Genomic DNA, 22,077 nt, shown 5'->3' on the forward strand with positions numbered 1-22,077 from the left:
ATCGTCGTGATGGCGGTGGTTTCCTATATTGAGTTGGTTCGCGCCTGCCTGCAACGACTTTACGTCCTTCCCTCAATACATTGTCACTCACGACCTCACCAAGATGCTCTATACTACTCTCGTCTTTTACCTCTTCTCAGCGGCAGCAATTGCCCTCAATTTTGATTGGGAGCGCGAACAGCTCACTAACGAGGATGCAGCTCGCAATGACGCAGTGCGCTTTGGTAGTGCATCACAAGCTGCGGCGCCTGCTGATTGCAAGATCATCCCGGGCGACGCTGAGTGGCCGGGCGAGGATGTCTGGACCTCTTTCAACGATACGCTCGGTGGTGTGTTACTGAAGCCGAAGCCGCTTGCTACCGTCTGCTATGCTGGGGTAAGCTACAATGCGGCGAAGTGCGAACAGTACAAGAGTAACTGGGCGGGCATGAACCTACAGTGAGCCCACTCGTAAGGAGACACCCTTTGTGTCATTCTAACTACGACAGTACCGATGATCCGACTAGTATCATGTCCCAATGGGCATCCGGGAACGCATGCACACCAACCTCACAACCAAACTCAAATTGCTCTCAAGGCGGTTGGCCAGAGTACGTCGTCAGAGCCACTACGTTAAGACACATCCAACTAGCAGTCAACTTCGCCAGGAACCACAATATCCGACTCGTAATCAAGAACTCGGGCCATGACTTCAACGGAAAGTCCATTGGTGGTTACTCCCTTAGCGTTTGGACACACAACCTCAAAGGCATGACGTATGACCCCAACTACACCTCACCCACTGGATCTTATACCGGAAAGGCTGTTACTTATGCCGCGGGCACCCAGGCTTCTGAGGGATCTACACTAATGCGGCAGAAGAATATAGTCATAATTGTTGCAGGCGGTTCAACCGTAGGTATTGCAGGCGGTTTTCTCCAGGGTGGTGGACATAGTGCCTATACCAGCTACTATGGTCTGGCGGCAGACCAAGTGCTCGCCATCACTGCTGTTACAGCTGATGGAAGGGTAGTCGAAGCACATGAAGGGGAAAATGCAGACCTGTTCTGGGCTTTCAGAGGAGGAGGCGGAGGTAATCATTCCCAGCAAAAGGGGAACCCGACTGTCACTGACCAATGAACAGGCACATTCGGCATCATCACATCCGTTGTCGTCAAAGCGTTCGCGACCACTTCGATTACGTCAGGCAGTGTACGTTTCTCAACGACACCAGACCGCGGATCAAGTGCGCCTCCCATCTCTGCGGAAACCTTCTGGGCCGGCATGCGCGCGTACTGGGAGTTTTCAATCGCCATCTGTGACGCAGGCGGCTTGGGCTACAGCTTCATCTACCCAAGCAGTAGTAGCACAGGTCTTACCTTTACTGTCAGTATCTCGGTTCCCAACAAGACTACCACCCAATATCGGCAATTTGTCCGCCCGTTGCTTCAAAAGCTCAACGATTTGGGTATCCAGCAACCTATGCCGACACTCAAACGCTCTCTCACGCCATCTTTCTCGTATGAAGACGACTCCACAAACGAAGCATCGCCTTTTTCCAAAAGAGTAATAGGCGAAACAACAGGCCACACGCTCATAGCATCCCGCTTCTTCCCCCGCACCACCTTCTCCACCCCCTCCACACTAGAAACCTCCCACCTCGCCATCCGCCACGTCGTGGAAAACGGCTCCCTAACCTTCCACGGCATGAACTACGCGCCCACGCTCTCCGTCTCCGGAAATCCAAACAACAGCGTCAATCCCGCATTCCGCACCACAGTCCTCCACGCACAAGCCTACGAACCCAACGCGCACTGGGACGGCAAAGCACCCATCTTGTCGCACGAGGCGCTGACAGAAAGACATCAGAGACTGCAGGGGTATATGCAGGGTTGGCGGGATGTTACGCCTGGGAGTGGGAGTTATATTAATGAGGGGGATGCGCAGGATTGGGAGTGGAAGGAAGCGTTCTTTGGGAGTAATTATGAGAGGTTGGCTAGGGTGAAGAGGGAATATGATCCTGAAGGTGTGTTTTGGGCGCTTGGAGGCGTGGGGAGCGATGAGTGGGAGATCAGGGATGTGGATGGGGGGAAGAGGGAGGGGATTGTTACGCAGGATGGGAGGTTGTGTAGGGTGGGTTGATGGTGAGGAGGGGACAGGTACATGTCTGTGGGAGGGCATGATCTTCAGCTATGCTATCTCGATGGATGGTGGATAGAACTGCCAAAGCCACTTTATTCAAGAACAGCTGGAACTCATTCCTCATTAAGCATCATGGGAAGCTCATTGTCGCTCCCGGAGGATGTTGTACCGCTACATCGGAGTCTCGGTGCCTTTGCCCCTCCGCAGTCTCACACCCGGGACGCCTGAATCACGGAGAACCTTAGCGAATCATACGCATTATGGAAATGCACAAGAACTGTTTTGGAGAACAAAGAGGGATAAGTCGGAAACTCAAAGATAGGAGCAATAGATAAATGAATTGCAATACACCATATGTCCCACGCGCCACATCCACCTTCCAACTATTTGGCCCCAGCACTCCGTCTCCTACTTTCCTACACTTCTTCCCCTTGACCCCCTCTGTTCCCCCTTCAAATCCGCGCCACAATGCCGCCTACCCCATCCCTCTCCTCCAAAGTCATCCTGATAACCGGCGCAAACAGCGGCATAGGAAAAGCCACCGCCCTCTCCCTCGCCACCCTAAACCCAGCACAACTCTGGATCGCCGCCCGTAACGTCGCAAGCGGCCATGCTGCCGTCGCTGAGATAAAAGCTGCAGCACCGGCCATCGATGTTCGCTTCGCAGAATGCGATTTGGCTAACTTCGACTCAGTAGCAAGAGCGGCGAGGGAAGTGGTGGAGGGTTGTGGAGGGCGATTGGATGTTTTGATGCTGAATGCGGGGATCGTATGTCCTGACTCTTTTCTCCCTGAAGCGTCGCTCATCTCTTTCCGTCTGGTTTCCCGTGTGCAGCTGTGTTGATGTATGCGATGACTAATCTTCGCCTTCTGCGACGATAGATGGGCGGTCACCCCGGCACAACACCCCAGAGCCATGAGCTCCAATTCGGGACGAACCACGTCGGCCATGCCCTCCTCCTCAAACTACTCACTCCGCTTCTGCTCTCCACCGCGGAAGAAACTGGATCAACACCCCGAGTCATCTCCGTCAGCTCGCGGGGCCACGCTCATATCGCCGCTCTACCAGCCGGCGGCATCGCGTTCGACACGTTGGAATCCTCCCAAACTGATTTGTCAGGCGTGAACAAATACACGCAATCCAAACTCGCCAACGTGGTCTACGCGCGCCAATACGCGTTACACTACGCGCAGATCATCAGTGTGGCGATCCACCCTGGTGATGTTTTGACGGAGATCTTCAATAAAGGCGCGGAAGGAGGTGATGAGCAGATCAAGTATCTGGCGCGGGAGGTGGCGCCTAAGAGGTGTGGGTCGCTGGAGGAAGGGATCAAGAATGGGGTTTGGGCGTCAACTGCGGACGGTGTGCTGAGCGGACGGTATTATGAACCTGTGGGTGTGTTGGGTATGGGGAGTGAGCTTTCCAAGGATACGAAGCTGGGAGAGAAGTTGTGGGCCTGGACGCAGAGGGAGATGGAAGGGTGGGAGCTCTAGGGAGGAGGAAGTGGATGCGCTGAATTGGGTGGTTCTGGTTTTGCATGGAATGACTTTAGCTGCATTAGCCCTCTTCAAGTATAAGAATGTCTTTCTTTTTCGGTGTTGTGTCTAGGTTTGGGATTGGCGTGAAACGTAAAGACTTCCGGGCTACCGTCTAGTCGCCGTCTTTTACATGTGACGACGACTTCGTTAGTGAGGTCTGCTCTTGTCGTTGCTTCCACATCTTGGAACATGTTATGCTCCGGCATCAAAGACCAGCTATATGAATCTTCCAAATTGGGTATCTCTGAGAGAGAGAAGCCGTCTCCAGCGCTATCCCCAAAGTGAGTATTTTGCTCTTCAAGCTCCATAACCGTTTCAGCGATGTTCGCTGCCGTGAAAGAATCCCACGTGCCTTCCTTCAGCGGGATCACCCGCAGGAGGCGGATAGCATGGAGGCGGATGCGATGGTATCGACACTTGATAGCCGTGTAATATAAAGGCGCGATGAAGCCGTACTCGCCAATCGAATCGTGGAGGTTGACGTTATCGGGTATAGATTTTGCCAAGGTGTACTCCTCGAAGATGTGTATGGCATGCACAAGTATCGTGAGAAACGTTTGCGTATACGCTTCGTAGTGCTGCTCAGACTGTACTTGCAGACAGCCGCACATTATGCCCGCCATGGCATGATACATGAGTAGCAATTTGAGGACTGATGGCTCGCGGCCCGTCGGAAGCTTTGCTGGCGGTGTCTTCCCGCCGAACGCCCACAGTTCATCTGGCTTCCTCCCGGCAGCTAGGGCTAGTCTGTCGACCGAGGGAAGTGTACTCAGATACGCATCGTACCACATCGCAAGAGAGGTCATGATATCTTCTTGTCCTGCTGTAACCGCAGCAATCTCGTCTTCAGTGCCTGGCCCCATCTTTCGATATTGTTGTGCTATGAGAACAATGCCGTGCAATAGCACATCAAGAGCGTCCTTCGCCTCCTCGATAGTTGTAAAAGTAGGGTATGGTATGTTGTTTTCTATCGGCTGAAGAAATATATCGAGATCTTCCAGACCGGAACCGAACAGATTATTTTGCATATGTAGGGTGGCGAAGCTGCGCACGATGCCTTGGTCGATGCTCTTTTCATATGATGCCGGCTTGATTACAAGGACGCCATCGTGCGAGCGATCTTTCTTTGTGGTCATGTTCATCAGGACCTTTAGACCGTTCCGTAAGTGTGATTCCGCCAATTGGTATTGCCCGCGGAGGTATTCAAGCAAGGTGAACAGTTGACAGGTGACCAATATGACAGTGACCGAGGCTTTGTCTCCACATCGCAACAGCGGCTGTAGCGACTGGATTGCTTTGCCATATTGTTGAAGCATGAACTTTTCCCTCTCATCCGGAGCTTGTGCCGAATCGAAACTGCATCTGTGCGCAGCGCTCAGCGCAACAGCAGCATGAAGAACCGCCGGTTCTGACGACGCTGCTGGTAGCACGATCGAGTTCCAGAACTTCGAAGCAAACCAGCCGGAAGTTGTATGAACGATGCGGATCCTGTATAGCTGTAGATACCTGAGTTCCTCGACACCCAGGACTTTGGTTGGAGGTTTCTGGATCGATGTTGACACCAGGCCGTATCTTTCAACGTAGGTGTTCCCTCCGCCACCCCACAGTCCGTAGCCCTCGCATGTCCGACCAGTGGAGCGACAGCGAGAGCATACAGGCTTGGTTTCGTCGCACTTGACTCTTCGCGCTCTAGTCGATGTCGGTAAGCGTCCATAGGAACAGATCTCTGCCCAGATCGCTGCAAAACAAACAGCCAATCGGTCGGGTACCGTATCATTGGACAAGGGAGTCCACTTACTTGCAGGTTCCGCACCCTGATTTAGACTTCCTCCGTACAACACCTCTTCCAGGTTGGCACACAGCTTTGGCAGTCACGTGTTGATTCGGTGTGCTGGCTTCTGGCTGCATAGCGAGAGCGATGTCTAGCTAGAGTGACGAACATGAAGACGTCGCTCCAACTCGTTTTGCGAAGATTCTTAGCGGCTCGAATAGCATGTTTCAAAGAAGACGCAGGGAATGTTGCGAGACAGTTTGGAGGACGAACGGACAGTCTGTCAGCCCTAAGCTCGCTAAACTTCGGGGAAGGTAGGCCGGACCCCTGCATACTTCACGTCACTCTCATTGGTCCGCTCGGTACAGCTGATTGCTGATTGCTCAGCCCCGCTGGTGGAGGAGAAGGACCTGAACACCTGGGAACGCTTGATAGCCGTGTACGTTGTTTTGAACTCTTGACAGCTTTCGTCGCAATCCCGATGTGCTCTTTGGGGTACTACATAATCATACACGACCCCTTTCCCTGTTGTCCCTCTCGCTCCTTTTCATCGATAAGCGCCACTAGGGCATTTGCTCTCGCAAGCCCAAAGACCTGATTGAAGACGCCATGATCCGTTGTTTCCAACCCGCTCTCAACTTCGTAGGAGATCCTCCGGGCACCGTGCTGAATGAGTAATTCGCAGCTCTGGTACCAAGCGTTCGTGAGAGCTGCTGAAGGCTCTTGAAAAGGTGACGACGGTGAGACAGTCACGTCCATTGAAAATAAAAAGAGATGCCAAACTGACTTGCTGTCGTTCAGATGGACAAGCTGATTTGGACCTGCCCCACGTTCGAGGAGTAGCCGAACCACTGCATAGGTGATGGTGCGAAATTAGTGTCTGTCTAGTACGCATTTTGCGCAGTCAAGACTTACTATCCACATTCACACTTGGATCGTCGCGCTTGGCGTGGTATTCCATGGTGGTGTTTGTGATTCGGCGTGGACGGAGCGCGTAGTCCAGTAGTGGTCGCCCGCACTTTCGCGCATGTTTTGGGTTAGCGTCTAACTTCGCACGAACGTACTTGACGAGGTGGGCTTGTACAGCCGGCGCAAGAAAGTTGTAGTTGTCTCCTTCACGATACACATGATACCCGCGATCAACGACTGCATCACGGTCATGCATCCAGTGGTTTCTTGTACCACGTGCGTGGTGAGTATTGACGCGATCCACCTCATCGAGAACCTCTACTAGGGAAGAGGTAGGGCTTGGGTCGGTTCTCTCGGTTTCGTAGGCGTAATACAGCAGCTCGTCCGTTAAGCCCATAACTTCGTTAATTGACTCTGGAATATCGTAGTTAATATCCGGTAGTGATTTAAGCATGACAAGGCATATTTTGCACAACGTAGACTTGGAGCTAAACTCGGTTTTCAGATTGGCCCGTAGTTGGTGGTAGTAGTTGTCCTGCAAGAATTCGGCAACGGTCCGGTGGAGGAAGTCGACCGTAGGACCCGGGAAGCAGGGATGTCTGGGGTGACACAGTTAGAAAATCATAAATAGGCGTTCGTTTAATTGAGAAGAGCCCGAAGTACTGCAGGTATCTTCGTCCAGCGGCTAGAAATGCCCACATCTTGAGAATCGTTTTCCAGTCGTCTAGCATTTGAGTAGATGGCCAGAAGCTTCACTTACTCTTCATCATTAACAACGAGAAGATCGCTACATCTGTTTCGAATGAGCGACTTCCACTTGGGATACTCGCTTTTCAAATCTTCTTCGCGAATGGGCCGTATGGGGAGGCTGGTGGCATAGGCGGGGTTCTTGCGTTGGTATTCCAGCAGAGAGAAAGCGTATAACGGTAGCGGTTGCAGCTCATCGACCGTGATCAAGAAGATTTGTGACATCTCTTCAAGATACTGAGGCTTAACAGCCTTGACCATGCGCTCAAAGTACGCTTCTAGATCTGCCGGGAAGAGATTGACGATATTCCACAGCGTGTCCACACCTTCATATCGATCGACAGCGTGTACAAGGTCACGAGTGATGAGGAAGACCCATAACCATACGCCATGCGCAAGGTTTGCAATCACCTTCATTATTGATACGCACGTGGTATCGGCATTCGCCAGGCGTTGGAAGTTCTCATTCTCCCCGAGGAGACGCTGAACATGGCGTCCCATGTCTTCTTTGGTAAAGCTCTTAATGTCGAACGTGCGAGATGTGTTGTTGAAAAACCTTTCGAACACCGAGCGAGGCCGTGTCGAGGCACAGATCTTGATGTCTTTCGATATAGACAGGAATTCAAGAGCGCTGACAACGTCTTCCTCAGCCCCGTTGTACTCGTCTAAACCGTCGATGAAGAAGCAGAACTTGACTTCCAAATCTTTCTGGGTAGCGATGCGCGCAAAAGTAGCTTTCAGTTCTTCCACGTCCCACTCTTCGTGCTCTAGACGGTTTGGGCACACTATCTCGATGAGTCTGGGCACTGATTTGAATATCTGGTACAGCAACGATTGTAAAAGTCCTACTTGGCTCTTTTGCATTTCGTAGCCTTGATTCCAGAAGTAGTAGCTCGCCGTGCAGAGTTTGGTCGTGCCTGCCCAACCTTCAAGGTATTCGAAAGTGCGAGGATTTTCAGTCACAAACTTCATCAGAGTTGATTTGCCGCTGCCTGCCTAGATCGGCCATGTTAGTGGAAGCTAAAACACTAGAGAGATCATCTTTACCCGGCCTGTAATGCAGAAAAGTCCATCATGTTCGTCGGTACTCTCTAACCAGACTGTGAAGGGAGTCAATGCTGTGTCAAAGATCCATGTGTTTGACGCTTTATCAGCTTTCGGGATTTGACTCCACCGCCTGCGCAGGACTGAGAAGTAGAGACTTCGTATAGTAGCGGTTTGCTTGGTGCATGCCGTGTGCTCTTCGCCAAGTGCATCAAACTTCGTCTTCAGGCCCGTCAATTGCGCGACCTGCGTGGCGCCTTCGCTCGTGCGAGTTTGTGCTACGAGCGTGAGTATTTCATCTCGAATTTGATCCAGCTTGGCGTCGTAGCTAATTGCTAAGGCATCTTGAGCCGTCTTCAAGGCGTCTAGTTTGGCTGATAGCGAAGAGTGATGATCACTAAAAGACAAGTCAGCATGCGCCCTGGCTAATAATTCGTTCTCCTTATACAAGGAAGCCTTTGAACAGATCTGCAGACTACATAGGATGAAACAAAGAGATTAGAAGATATGGCGTGGATTCAGGCTCTAGGGTGTCCCAATCCTTCCTTGATTGAGGTTGGTGTATGCAGCTCAGAGCGCCACCATAATCTCCATTGACATACCTCCGGATAATGTGTTCAACATTCACCCGAATACGCTTATCTAGCGCATCAAGCCTTGCTCGGAGCGCATCGATGTCGCGTTGTTTCCGGAAACCTTGGAAAAGGACGCGACTACTTTCGAGGGTCTTCGAGCGACCTTGGCGCACATGTAGCCGTTCGATGATCTTGTGCAAATCTTCGGCTATATTACGGCAGTATTTTACCATTCCCATGATGCTCTTTTCGTGTGCAGAAAGCTCTTGACCAAGAGATTGCAACTTCTGTACTTTCTCGTGATATCTTTCGACGTCTTCCACGATGATCTCCAGCTCTCGCACTTCTGCAGTTGTACCGTGAAGGGAGTCGCGCACATTTCGAGTCTCAGAAGCGAGTTTGATGCCGAAGTCGATAAACGATAAGATGTTGGATACCAGCCCGATAATAGCGAATGCCTCGGCCATACTCGATCCCAAAGCGAGCGTAAACTTCCTGCGGATGCGAGCTGATGAAGAGTGATGATGCTAGGGAGCTGAGCGACAGCACAGCCCCACAGGGCTTACAGTCGCTGTCATCCTATTGGAGGAACCGCAGAGGACCCCATGGCTGAGCGCTTACCCATGCGGAGTGTTTTGGGGCAGTGACAATGCCTTGCAGACAGCCTTGTATCGTCAGCTATCCGAACTGAGCCGAAAGCTCTCTTCGTCTTTTGGCAATACGGTCGTGAGGGGAATTCCAAAATCGTCCGTGAAGAAGGCACCCAATGTGCGAATTGCACGCACTTCGACCATCACCAGAAGATTCGTTAGAAAAGTCGTTCGGCGAGGCTGCGAAACTGTAGCGTTATTAGTGTCCCGGAACTGTTAAGTAAAGTTGAAATAATTCGAAGCTCCACGACGCATCGATGGATACTGAGCGTTCACAGGCTGAGAACAGCCAGTCGGTTGACCATTGCGCAGCTTATGTTTATAGCAGGCTGATAATTGGTAGATCGAAACCTGCACACAAATCTCCGCAAGACTCTGCATCTCAGCGCTCGTCATCCGATCTATCCTCCCACGACGTCTCAGCGGTCCGCCCCGAAAATGTAGAGGGCAACGACTTGAAACCGCTCGTCGGTTGGAACCTGAACAGCCGAACTCCAACGTGGCAGCACGATAATGGTTGCATGCGAATGCCTGCTCGATTTTTCCGCTGGCTTCCAGAGGCCCTACTCAAAATGGTCGAAGGCCTGGTGTCTGCTATCGCCAATATGATGAACACCGTCTTCGAGTGCATGCCATATCCTGTCAGGGTAATGATTTGGTTCTGCTTGCTGGCAACACTAGTTGTGAACGGAATCTTCCTTGGTATCGCGCTGAGTCGCAGGGAGTCTGCGTTTGTGCCATTTGTTGTTGAAGCTGCATCGATATCCGTGTGGGGGGTTCTCAATCGCAGTGTTATGGGAAGGACTTTCTCTCAGGATAGAGACAACGCAGTCTAATCGAGCGCGCTCACCTTGTTCCATCGCTGAATTGGCAAGGTAGATGTGGAGAGTAGGGATGTGTCCAGAATGTTGCGCGAAGAGGCAGCGCGACGGATTCCGCCGCCCCACTTTAATGACGGAGTCCAGTCAGAGAAGGAAAGCACAACCACGCAGACCAGAATGATGGAAGCAGCGGAACATATCATTGTAGTTCCAAAACTGGATATCGTGTTCGTTCGTCTATGGACTAGTCTATCATAAGCATCGCATTACCATGATCGTCATCACAGAGAAAACAGGAAGAAAAGTCGAACAGAGAAAACTTTCCCCTCGGCGCCAAACGTAGCCCTTTAGTATACCACGCCGACCAAATGCTTTTCACTTTGCCGTTACGCCTTCGCAGATGCCTCTCTGCTTAAGAAGCCTCCTCAACGCCGTCTGGCTTTTGTGCCTCGGCGTCCGTCATCTCCGCGTCTTTTGGCTCTTCCGCCGGCGGCGCCTCAGCCTGCTTCTTGGACTCGGCTTCCCGCTTTGCGCGCTCAAGCTCGGCTTGCTTGGCGGCGTGCTCCTTTTGGTGCTTCTCCATGGCTGCTTGTCGCTCGCCCTCGATCTTGTCGTTGTAGCGCTGGATGATGGGACCGGCGATGGAGCGGATGTCCTCCTTCTTGGAGACGTACTGTGCCTTCGACGCGTCGTCACCCTCGTCGTATAACCATTCCTGTATAGTTGTCAGCGCAGCTCATATAGCGTACAATTGATGGGACTCACCTCGATGGTCTCGAGCTTGGTGTTGAGCTTGGCCTTCTCTTCATCGCTGGCGAATTCAGCGTAAACGTCGAGAATCTTGTCCTTGAGCTCGTAGATGAAGCTCTCGAGGTTGTTCTTCTCGTTCTCAGTGTCTTGGACGAGCTTGTCCTCCATGATCATGGAGTTCTCCTTCTCGGCCAGGGTCTGCTTGCTCTCTTCATCAAGCGAAGCAGTGCCTGCGGATAGTGGCAGGTCACCCTTACGCTGCTGCTTCTTAACCTTGCGCATCTTCGGTGGCTCCTTGGCGGCGTCCTTGTCAACGTCCATTGCCTGCGCATAATTTGTTAGCTCATTTGTTGCGTGCGCAGAAGTAGGACGCGCAAGTACAGGATCAGCGTCAGGCTTGTGTCGTTTCGCGGCAGGCTCGGGCGGGCTTTGCCGCCCGTTACTAGGATCAGAAGGAAATTCGGAACGTACATCACCCTCTTTCTTCTCTGCTGATGGAGACTCGGGAATTGGCTCCTCGACTTCGGTTTCCTCGACGTAGTATCCAGACTCGACGTTGAGCACACCGTGCACGTTAAGACGTGCCTTGAGCTTGCAAATCATGAAGTCGCCCTTGGGGTCCTCCTTCACGCCCTTGACGGAGAAGCGGCCGATCCAGGGGTTCATCTTTCCTGGTAGTTGCTCGGGCTTGGCGTACCTGGCCTCGAGGTCGAATGGGTGTTTCCGGTAGAATGTGAGGATCTTGGTTGATGGCATGACGTTGCCCTTGTTGAAGACAGTGAGGTTGGTGTCCTCATCCGGAATGTCCTCTGACTTCTCCCATGTGAATTCAACGGGGTAGTTGACCATGTCGTGGACGGAGAAGTCACGGACACGGAATACTGGAGAGAGGATGGCGCAGCAGAAAGCGCAGCCACGAGCGACAGCCTCGTCCTGGTTGAGGGTGAAGGAGAGCGGCTTGCCGAAGTAGTCCTGGATCTTGGCCTTGAGGACGGGTACACGTGTGCAGCCACCAACCATCTCGATGGCGTCGATGTCGGCAGTGGTGAGCTTGGCCTCAGCGAGAGCCTGCTCAATAGGGGCGGTAGCACGGTCGATGAGGGGCTTGATCAGCTCCTCAAGCTCCTCGCGCTTGAGCATGCCGCGGACGTCGACGTCGTTCATGATGGACTCGACGTTGATGGGGGCCTGGTTGTTTGCGGAAAGGACCTTCTTGAGCTTCTCGACACCGGCGGACAGACGGAGGCGGGCCTTGCCGTTCTCCATGACGTCGATCTTGTACTTCTCCTTGAACTCCTTGGCGAAGTGCTCGACAAGGGCCTTGTCGATGTAGCGTCCACCGTAGTGGCGGTCCCAGGCGCTCGACTTGACGGCGAGCTCGCCCTTCTTGAACTCAACGACGGTAGCGGTGTAGTTGCTGTGGCCGATGTTGACGAAGACGACTCTCCGTGGCTTCTCCTCGGGCGCTGGGAGGTCCAGCTTTGTGATTCCCCAGCCGAGGGCGACTGCGGTGTTGTCGTTGATGAGCCTCAGGCACTTGAGGCCGGCGATGTCGGCGGCGTCGAGGATGGCGCGGCGCTGGGCATCGGTGTACCAGACGGGGCAGCTGAGGACGACGTCGTTGACGGGGAGTTTGAGTTCGGCAGATGCTGTGGCGCGCATCTTGGTGAGGAACATGGCGGTGATCTGGGTGGCAGTGAACTGCTCCTTCTTGCCCAGATATGTCACCTCGGCGCCGACCTGGCCGCCCATGTCGATGAGCGGCGCGGATATGAAGTCTTGCTCGACCTGGACATCGGGGTCTGTGAGGTTGCGGCCGGCGAGGCGGACGAAGGAGGAGACGGTGTTCTTGAGGTTGGAGATTTCCTGGTTCTTGGCCGTCTCGCCGACGTATCTGCTCTTGGGACCGAAGCCTACTAGCGATCTGGGAAATTGTGAGTGGATGCTCGTTGTGTGCGCTGCGTGCGCTGGGGGTCTACTTACGGTGTCGCGCGGTTGGAAACCTCATTTGCAATCTACTGGCGTCAGTATTTTGGTATGCCGTATGCGACCGGGGCTACTCACCACATCGACACCGCGATTCCGCGCAACAGCAATGACGCTGTTGAGCGTTCCCAAATCAACACCTACTACAGACATGTTTATCTCTGATGGCGGGGTATGTGTGGGCAAACGTGGAGGGAGTGTGTGCGGTGAAAGTCGTGTTTGGGGGGTCGTGTAAAAGATAGACAGACACGGGTTCGCAAATTTCAAGTGACCGCTGCGTGATGACTTGCTGGCAATACGTCGAAGAAAAGAGAACCTTCTCGACAGGCCCTGTTTTAGCGGGGTCACTAAAGAAAGTGTTGCGGAAGGCACGGACCACGCAAATCGTCCAACGACACGCTGCGTCATGTCCGCTCGCACTCGCTCCTGCCGTCTCCGCCGACGCGTCTCGAGGCCGCCAGCGTCTTCCAACACAACCCCCATGGACGCCTGCACGCCCGCCTCTGAGCACCCGCACGCGTCGACCCTCTGCGCGATAAGATAGCTGACATCAGCATGGCCCAAATCCCCCCGTACCCACTCTACAACCGCACGTACAACCTGTACCGCCTGTCCCCGCTCCACTGCCACGACACGCCCCTCCTACTCGACGCCTCACTCCGCACCCATGCCAAGCGCCTCAAGGAACAGCTCAAAGGCGACAGCGTGCGTGGCGTGCAGGTCGACTTTGCCGCTGCCGACGACACCGCGAAACTGGGCTCCCTGGACGAGTGCACCTGGGAGCTGATTGGCGACGAGGATGCCTGGATTGACCGACATCGCCAGTCGATGGACCCCGATGCCTCACAGCTGTCCTCCGTCTCCCAGCTCACTCCAGAGCGGGCGCGTGGGCTGGAAGTGAGCCTCGAGTACGAGAAGCAGTCGTACAATGCGCTCCTGCTGCGCGACCCGGGCGTCACTTCCTCGCAAAAGGGCTTCACGTCACTGCCCCTACTACTCGTGAAGATGCCAGGCCCAATACGCGATATCTTCCTCAACTACCTCCGAACGACCTTCGATGCCCACGTTGCGCCCTTGAAGCTGCCCTCGCCCTTCATCACTTCGAGTCTCGAGACCTACTTCAAGCACCTCGCAGCGAGGTACTCGACCCAGTCCATACAAGACATCATAAGACAGCTCCATATTCAATTGGCATTCCCCAATACCACAACTATTCTCAAACACGTAGAGATCACAGTCGCAGGCGGCGACATCTCTGGTTTCGTCGACAGGGGCAGACTGCTCAAGGACACCCATGACAAACCTTTTACAGCTGCCCTGGCCGCGTATCTTCAACAGCACCTCGCCCTCGACATATCCCACCCCAAAGTCCAGATATCCCGAATAACCTGCAACAGCTTCCACCTCGGCACCGAGCGCCTTAAACTCGTCGCACCCGATCCGCTAGCGGACACGTCCTTCTCCGATGAAGGCGGCGCATCACAAGACGCAAGTGCGAGCGAACTCGCCGTACAAGAGCTCTATACATCGTTAGTGCGAGAGGCTGCTGGCAGCGGGAAGTTTCTGCCCGAAGATATGACCAGCGCATCGAGAGAAGAGACGCCGTCCTCCATCGCAAGCGCTAAAGCGGGGCGCAGGAAGAGAGCCATCAGCAGCACTGCTGTCACCGATGGCAACAACAAGAAGACCAAAGGCAGAGGGAAGGAGAATAACCGGAACCTCAATGGCAATCCCGGCATGGCTGATATCTAGGCACACCTAATCCTGGATGACAGCACGTTGTTTTAAAGCGCGTTGAATATTTCTTAAGATACCCATTATCAGATTTCCAGCAATGAAAACCGCGCATCTCACCCCATCTTCTTTGCGCCTCAAGCCGACACGTGCCACGCTTCTATGCCACGTTTCTCTCACTGCGATGTCGCCACCAGATTACGATCGGCTACATCAAGCCTCACACTGTCAAACTTCTGTCCGTCCACTTCCATCCCTTTTACTCCCGCTACATCACAATGAAGGCTTTTCCCATGATACTCGTCCGCGAGTTCAACGGACGAGATACTAGCTACCGTGTTGCAGCTCGTCGAGCTCGCAACTACTGGGTACGTCTACTGAGCTACTATTCCAGCATGCGTCGCATCTCACTCCCATATATGCCTTCGACTTATTCACTTGATCATAGCCATAACACACCAATCACATGCTAAAGCCCGCAGGAACTCCTCGCGAACGTGCACAACATCTTCGTCAAGCCATGGGAACGCTACAACGCGCATCTTCATTTTGACGGTCATGCTTGCGACGACCGGATAAGCCCCAGCGAATGGGATGCTGGAGGCTACTTTGATCCCGAATTCGTAGTGGACGGCAGACTGGTGCTATATGCACACTTCGAACAGGTGGAACCACCACTGGAATCTAGCATGGATGCACACAATCCTTTTGAGACGGAGGAAGATGACAAGTTATGGTACCGGGGAACATATGGTGATCAGGGACTTCGAACGAAGGTAAAATCATTAGGCGCTCATTGAGAACTTGGTTGACACGACACAGAGAAAGTTCACGGAATACATCGAAGACTACCTTGGAGAATCGAAGAAAGATTCGTCTAAGCCCTTTCCAAAGGGACTGCCACACAACCCTTTCAATACAGAGCCGATCCTCAAGTCAACCTATACACTCAAGAGCACACTCGCGTTACCGGTTGCTGCCAATGAGGTGGTGACCGTAGATGACTCGAGCAGCAGTCATCATCTCGACACTGGCGTCGTGATTGGGCGCGCCCTCCCACAAAGCTGTCTCGATCCTAATGTTCGCCCTGTCGTTCGCGCCGTGATCAGCAAAGTCGGCGCTGTAGTCGCTTACATTCCCGCGAAATACTCAAAACGGAGCGCAATCAAAGGAGATATACAGATCGCAATGACGCACGTGGAATATACACCCGAGCTAGTCAAGTTTACCTTCGGCGAAGAGAGAACGCGAGCCATAAAAACTATGATCGAAGAGCGAAATGCACCTCACAACACGAATACGCCTCCAGATTCTGGTCTCTCTCCCGTGAGTCCTTCACTACCGATCGTCCCTGAACCTACCGCATCTGAGGTGTCATTCATCATCATCGATGATACGAAGCATCCAGGCCTGCGCAAAGAAGGAGTCGTCATCGGCCATGCGAAGGAACACTGGTGTCTTACACCACACAAACGTCCTGCTGTCCGTGCAATGCTGAATAAGAAGAACAACGTCATCGCGTATGTTCCCGCACGACACACTGGACATACGGACAGGAACGGTGAGGTACAGATTCCATTAAAGGACGTAAATCTCTCGAAGTCGCTCGTAACGTTGCCGCTGTGGAAGCTCTCTGACGCGATCAGAGCAATGATCAGGACGAAGAGGGAGACAAACGAGAAGTCTGTGGTGCATGGGTCAGGTGATCAAGAGGGGGGCATGATGAAAAGGAGGAGAGCAGCAGAGACCAAGCAAGCTATCGGGACTGCCGCGAACGATGACGAAACAGACTCTTTTTCAGATTCTACAGACGTTCCCGAAGGCGGTGCTCAACACTGAGCGAAAGCCGCTTGACCGCATTTGGGCGCTGGGTATATACAAAAGTCCTTCATTGCTAGGTACACAATCAAGTCACGAGCTTCTGATGTCATTCTACCCCCTCTCTTTCCCGTTTGTCGTTGCCTTTGCGTCCGTGTGACTTCCACTAGCAGTCGCTACACGCACGCGCACAATAAATATCTCTTAAAGAAACTCTAACTGCCCGCGATATCTCCTTCGTCACTCAGCTTCTTATATATACTCGGCCATTTTCAAGTTCCTACCCCAATACTCACTACCGCGATTCGAGATGTCGACCATCATCACTACCTTGATCGAAGTCAGAGACTTTGCAATTGGTCCTGACTTATACCGCCGACGCGCGTCCGACTTGAGCGACTGGGACGACCTCATCGAGTACACGTTCAACGCCTTTAACCGCGATGAACGCTACTTCAGACTGCACTTCCATTTCTCTCGAGAGACACACTGTATAGAGGATGAGTTGCTGTCGAAGGACGATTGGAACGACGGTATCTATTTCGTCGGCGCCAGGAGACTATTCTTTGCCCATTTCGTCACGAGGGCTCGACATGAACCTCGAGGTTACTACAAGAGGAGACAACCTTCACCTTCACCAGCCAGCCCTACGCCTGAGCCTGGTTCGCCGGTGGTACCTTGGACTATGCCGCCGCTGCCGCCAATGAACGAGCAAGGAGTATACGAGTACCCTCCAGCGAACGATACCCCAACTCCATCTGCTCCTGCGCCTACACGTCGTCCAGCAATACGTCCTGGCGGTGGACCTCGACGTGGACTTGCACGTGGACGCGGACGTGGACGCGCACCACAATCCGCTCAGCGTCCAGCACCTCGCCCTGTACCACCACCAGCTCAACCCGTTCCAGCCGTCCGTCGACCCGCTTCTCAGCGACCAAACACCAACGCAACCAATGTATACACCATTGGTCCACCGATACCGGCTGATCGATACCCAAACTCAAGGTACTTCTCCTCACCTTTCACCTTCATCCCCTTACAGCCTGCTCCACCTCGACCACGAACACATGCTCAACAGTACAGGGCCCCTCTTCCAAGTTCAGACGCAGCTCCAGCTAGACCTGCGGCTGCGACATCAGCTCCAGCAGTACCCGTTCGTGCACCTGTTGCCCCGATGTTGCCTCCTCGACCAGCTGTTCGCCAACCGGCTGGTAGATCTACGTCTCGTCTGCCGACTACAGGCAGTTCAAGCGGCCAGCCAATTGAGATATCGTCCGCATCGTCATCGTCAAGCTATGAATCTAGCATGGATATAGACTCCAATCAGCATCCGGGTACCCATCAGCCCACCGCGCCCCTTCCTCCGCCGCCGCCGCCGCAAAGTGAAGACTACAACATGGAACTCGCCGACGATCCCATATCCGACTCCGACGCCCAGAACACACCCCTCCCCGCACCAACGTACGATGAGTACGCAGACCTACAGTACCCGGTCATCCGGCCTTCACCAGAACCACGATATGAAGGCCAAACAGATGACGAGCAAGAAGATCTCACCCTCCAATCACCACTATACCCAATCCCAGAATTCGAAGAGAGGCCAGATAATGAGTACGAAGACCTCACCCTTCAGTCACCGCTATACCCAGGTTCTGAGTTTGAGCAACCACCGGATGAGGAAGAAGACCCCACCCTCCAATCCCCACTCTACTCCAATTCAGAGTTCGAACAACCACCAGACAATCAGATCGAAGACGAGCAAATGTCCATCGCCCCCACGTCACCAGGATCAGGCGGCCTGTTCGTGCGCGACGAGACAGAAGCACAGAATTTTGAGGCGGCGTTGGCGTGGGAGGACGATGGTACACAGCAGTCCGTCGTCGAGTCTGAGCTTGGACAAGAAGAGGAAAGGTCATACAGTGAAGACGGGGATGCGATGACATTTATTGCGTCTCCTTCTGCTGCACCTTCGTCGGCTGTGCCTACTTCGGCGGGTACGGGTCTGTTTGTGTCTGATGGGAGTGAGACGAGGGGCTTTGCGGAGGCTTTGGAGTGGGAAGAGGATGATGCTGATGACGACGATGAGGAGATGGAGGATGAAGGGGAGGGTGGTGTGGAGGTGAGGAGGCGATAGAGGGTAGAAGAGATTTCGTTGGGTGGTTGAAGAAGTCAGTTGGGGACTACAAAAGATGTTTGCTTGTACAATTGGAATATTACACTGGGCCTTTGGGACTTCATGTACTCGTCATCTGCTTCTGTGTTCTTGTGTGTTGAGTTGACGACCTCCGCGGTAATGTGAGTTGGCTACTACAAGCTTGTCAGTACCTATGTGGTCTTCAACAGAGTTTTGCCTGTTTCGGTGTCATCGCACGTTTCGCATGGCAAAAGGAACACAGCCAGATCGTCATAAGAAGAAGATGCATTCATTCATGTCATAAAGACGTCGAGGATACGTAATAGGGAATCATAAAGAAAAGACAACCGACCAGAACGATACACCGATGCGACTCGTCCAATCGCCCAGCGCTAGCACCCAGCCACCTCTTCCTACCACCATGTAATCCACCTCAAGTATACACACTCTCAGTAAAAGAGTTAACCTGCAGCCCCCTCTCAGCCATATCCGCATTCTCCAAAAACTTCAACTGCATCCACACCAAGTGCCCCTTGACACGGTCCAACTCCGCCCTAATCTCTTTAACAGGCCTAACCATGTCATACAGATGACCCTGCTTGTGTTCCTTGTCCCCAGACGGGTTCGGCGTAAACTTGTCGTAGTCCTCGAACGTGAGGATATTGTCGTCGGGGTCAGCGTGGAACAGCGACCTAAACACCTCGGTGTTGGTAGTCGCGCGCTCGGTCCATTCGTCCCAGAGTTTGGGTGACAGAGGGTCAGAGACAAAGTCTGCTTCGGGGCCGGGCATGGGGTCGTTTGGTGAGTTTTCGCCGGGGGGCTGCGCGTTGGGGTCGTCGGCGGCGTTGAGAGCTTGGGGTGGGAGGAGTCCGAGATGTTCGCGCCATAAGCTGCTGCGGAGTTCGTGGGCGAGTTTCGCGGCTTTGTAGGGCTTGCCGTCCATTTCGGTGTCGATCTCTGCGGTGTCTTGTAGGACGATGGAGAGTTCGGAGTCGTGGAAGCCCAACTGGGAGCGATCGTTGATGTTGGAGGATCCGCAGATTACGGTTTTGTCGTCGACGATGCAGATTTTGGCGTGGATGTAAAGCTCCTCTTGAAAAAAGTGCTCTTTCTCCTCTTCTTCTTCGCCTTCCCAGGCTTCCTCCCTGGGCTTCTTTTCTGTAAGCATCGCGTCGTCGGCAATCGAGTCTGGGTCAATAACACCACCCTGGTCGCCTTTGCCCACATCTTCCTCCTCATCCATGTAGGCTTTCCTCATCTCAGCGGCTTTGCGTCGTGCCTCGTCTCCTCCCTCTTCTGGCGGTGCTTCCAGCTCGTCAATCTCAGCTGCTTCTAGATCCATGTACGATTTCCCGGACTTCTTCTCGCGCTCCTTAAGCGTGGGAGTGACATTGATGCGGTCGTATGAACGAAGATTGAAGAAGAAAATGTACTTTTCTGGATCGACACCGGCCTTTTTAATCTGTCCGTAGATGCTTTCTTCTCCTCGGCAGATACTCTTGAATTGATAGTCCATGATAGCTCGTGTTCCAGCAGCGGCCTGATCTCGAAGATCTCCTGCGAATCCCGGGATTGCTGGAATGACAATGACAATTTTGAAGTTGCGCTGCTCTTTAGCTGCCGAAACGATGGCGTCAACCATTGCAGCTCCGATCTGGTTGTGGACAGGGCTCTGGTCGTGTTTACCCGTTGCCGTGATGAAAAATTGGTTCTCAATGTAGACGTAGTGCTGCGCGTTACGGATGACCTCGCAGTATGCGTTCTGGATACTCTGCTCATGAGGATCAATGCCCATACTCCAGTCGCCGCTACTTCTGACTAATTGCGCATGTACAGTTCCACGGTTGTCGAGGTTCTTGCTGTTCAGCTGCGTGAGGGGATGATGTACATATTGGCCAACAGGAAACTTGGGCCGTTGCACTCCGATCAGATCTTCGTCGGCGCCTTCACGTCCTTCCATGGTGAGCCAGTCGTATCTCTCGTCGCGCTTGTACTTTTCTCGCTTCACGAAGTTCCATCGCAAGACGAAATGCTCAGCGATGTCGTAAACCGCTGGGCCAATGACACCCATTGCGACATCGTGCCATGGCATGCGACCGAATTCGAGCTTGTTCAGCTTGTTCGATTTCCAATCATCAACGCTCTCAAAGTCCATGATACGGTTATTGTTGTAGTCCTGACCCGGGAAGATTTGGTTTTGAACACCAGAAGGGTGGGCATCGGCAAGCGGGTGCTGCTTGTCATCCCATCGGCCGTAACACAAGTCAAGTCCACCGATGAAGGCCATGGCATAGTCGATGACGATGAACTTTTCGTGATGCGCCCAGTAGAACGTCATATCCGAAGCATTCTCGAAGACATTGTGGTCAGGATGTCTCATCACCTTGATGTTTCCATACCCAGGCTCGCCTTCTTCAAACAGGCCCATGAGTGCCTTCTTGGTGTGCTGGCTGTTGCATGTGAGAGCCGCAGAAACCTGAGTAAGTATAAGCGGCTGTTTATTCGACGCAGATTGATGACCTCACCTCCTTGTACACGGAAACATAGATTTTCACACCAGCCGCTGCACGGCGCTTGAGTACTTGGTCCAGTCGAAATTGCTGGTTATAGTAGGGTGGTCGCTTCAGGAAGAGCTCAGGGCTGAGCCACCAGTCCGCAATGTAGATGGTCTCTTTGGCTTGCTCCAATGCCTCGGCAACGGCCCAGAAGTAATCCCTACCATCGACATACCACTTCACCAAGTTGTTGTCGCGCTCTGGCGCAAAGCTATGAAAGCGGTGGTTCTCCGCGATCTTGCTCCTCTTGGCGTCCGTCTCCTTCTCATGCTCCTCGTCGTGGCGATGGTTGGCATTGAAGAGGTTGGTGAACTTGCCGATCTTATGCTTGATGTGCACAGCCTTAATATGCGCACCTCGTAACTTGGTGTGCTCGAGCTTTTGCTCAATCTCCTCAATCTTCTCAGAAGCGCGATGGTTGAAGGGATGGAAGAGCTTCTTGAGGCCTTTCTCTTGGGAGGGCATGTTGGCGACCGTGCGCAGCGATCAGCAATCGCGCGGGGTAGCGATGGTAGAGATGGTGAGGCTGGAGAGGGAGGCTGAGAAGTGAGGCGTAGGCGACGGAGAGGCGATCGGTCGCGTGCACTGGTCTTGTACTGACCCACAGGGATGGAATAACCTGTATTCACTGTGCTGCACTTGGCAGGTAAATAGGCATGGCGCGATCTCAGCCGCCGGAGGGACCGATTGGTGACGTCATTGGCGGCTAGCCTTTCCGAGCAATAGCCATCATGCACCTCCCTCAAGCGTCCATCGCGGCTGAGGCTACAATCAGCCCGGGGGCTGGGAATAACAACCCGAAAGCGATTCAGCACCGGGTTCATGATGCCACTACTATAGCACTACAAGAAGCTTGTCTCCTCGGTAAAACTAATTGATCAGATTCAGCATGCGCGACATCATGACCATGGGAGTTATTTTTAC

At 53.2% G+C, this 22,077-nt stretch overlaps 8 protein-coding genes across 8 annotated transcripts; 5 read left to right on the forward strand and 3 right to left on the reverse strand.

Moving 5' to 3' along the window:
- Positions 1-103: 103 nt before the first annotated feature.
- J4E85_010293 (uncharacterized protein) lies at positions 104-2,121 on the forward strand (the record flags this gene model as incomplete). The annotated part of the gene is made up of 3 exons (XM_051474505.1): positions 104-438; positions 489-1,072; positions 1,124-2,121. 3 exons carry the CDS (start codon positions 104-106, stop codon positions 2,119-2,121), a joined length of 1,917 nt encoding a protein of 638 aa, XP_051321695.1.
- Positions 2,122-2,589: 468 nt separating this feature from the next.
- J4E85_010294 (uncharacterized protein) lies at positions 2,590-3,614 on the forward strand (the record flags this gene model as incomplete). Its single annotated transcript, XM_051474506.1, has 2 exons — positions 2,590-2,889; positions 3,003-3,614. 2 exons carry the CDS (start codon positions 2,590-2,592, stop codon positions 3,612-3,614), a joined length of 912 nt encoding a protein of 303 aa, XP_051321696.1.
- Positions 3,615-3,806: 192 nt separating this feature from the next.
- J4E85_010295 (uncharacterized protein) lies at positions 3,807-9,172 on the reverse strand (the record flags this gene model as incomplete). Its single annotated transcript, XM_051474507.1, has 6 exons — positions 3,807-3,840; positions 4,116-5,021; positions 6,495-6,938; positions 7,100-8,082; positions 8,134-8,527; positions 8,733-9,172. 6 exons carry the CDS (start codon positions 9,170-9,172, stop codon positions 3,807-3,809), a joined length of 3,201 nt encoding a protein of 1,066 aa, XP_051321697.1.
- A 1,416-nt stretch (positions 9,173-10,588) lies between these two features.
- Positions 10,589-13,065, reverse strand: HSP88 (Heat shock protein hsp88; the record flags this gene model as incomplete). Its single annotated transcript, XM_051474508.1, has 5 exons — positions 10,589-10,891; positions 10,942-11,250; positions 11,308-12,850; positions 12,910-12,941; positions 12,991-13,065. The coding sequence occupies 5 exons, from the start codon at positions 13,063-13,065 to the stop codon at positions 10,589-10,591; spliced, it is 2,262 nt and encodes a 753-aa protein (XP_051321698.1).
- Positions 13,066-13,467: 402 nt separating this feature from the next.
- J4E85_010297 (uncharacterized protein) lies at positions 13,468-14,664 on the forward strand (the record flags this gene model as incomplete). The annotated part of the gene is made up of 1 exon (XM_051474509.1): positions 13,468-14,664. One exon carries the CDS (start codon positions 13,468-13,470, stop codon positions 14,662-14,664), a length of 1,197 nt encoding a protein of 398 aa, XP_051321699.1.
- Positions 14,665-14,924: 260 nt separating this feature from the next.
- J4E85_010298 (uncharacterized protein) lies at positions 14,925-16,485 on the forward strand (the record flags this gene model as incomplete). The annotated part of the gene is made up of 3 exons (XM_051474510.1): positions 14,925-15,014; positions 15,129-15,422; positions 15,469-16,485. 3 exons carry the CDS (start codon positions 14,925-14,927, stop codon positions 16,483-16,485), a joined length of 1,401 nt encoding a protein of 466 aa, XP_051321700.1.
- Positions 16,486-16,774: 289 nt separating this feature from the next.
- On the forward strand, positions 16,775-18,598 carry J4E85_010299 (uncharacterized protein; the record flags this gene model as incomplete). The annotated part of the gene is given in 4 exon segments (XM_051474511.1): positions 16,775-17,182; positions 17,202-17,469; positions 17,548-17,675; positions 17,792-18,598. 4 exon segments carry the CDS (start codon positions 16,775-16,777, stop codon positions 18,596-18,598), a joined length of 1,611 nt encoding a protein of 536 aa, XP_051321701.1.
- A 433-nt stretch (positions 18,599-19,031) lies between these two features.
- J4E85_010300 (uncharacterized protein) lies at positions 19,032-21,618 on the reverse strand (the record flags this gene model as incomplete). The annotated part of the gene is made up of 2 exons (XM_051474512.1): positions 19,032-21,074; positions 21,124-21,618. 2 exons carry the CDS (start codon positions 21,616-21,618, stop codon positions 19,032-19,034), a joined length of 2,538 nt encoding a protein of 845 aa, XP_051321702.1.
- Between the last annotated feature and the right edge of the window lie 459 nt (positions 21,619-22,077).

Source organism: Alternaria conjuncta (genome assembly GCF_024043145.1).
Source record: "Alternaria conjuncta strain BMP 0040 chromosome Unknown scaffold_22, whole genome shotgun sequence".
NCBI lineage: Eukaryota > Fungi > Ascomycota > Dothideomycetes > Pleosporales > Pleosporaceae > Alternaria > Alternaria conjuncta.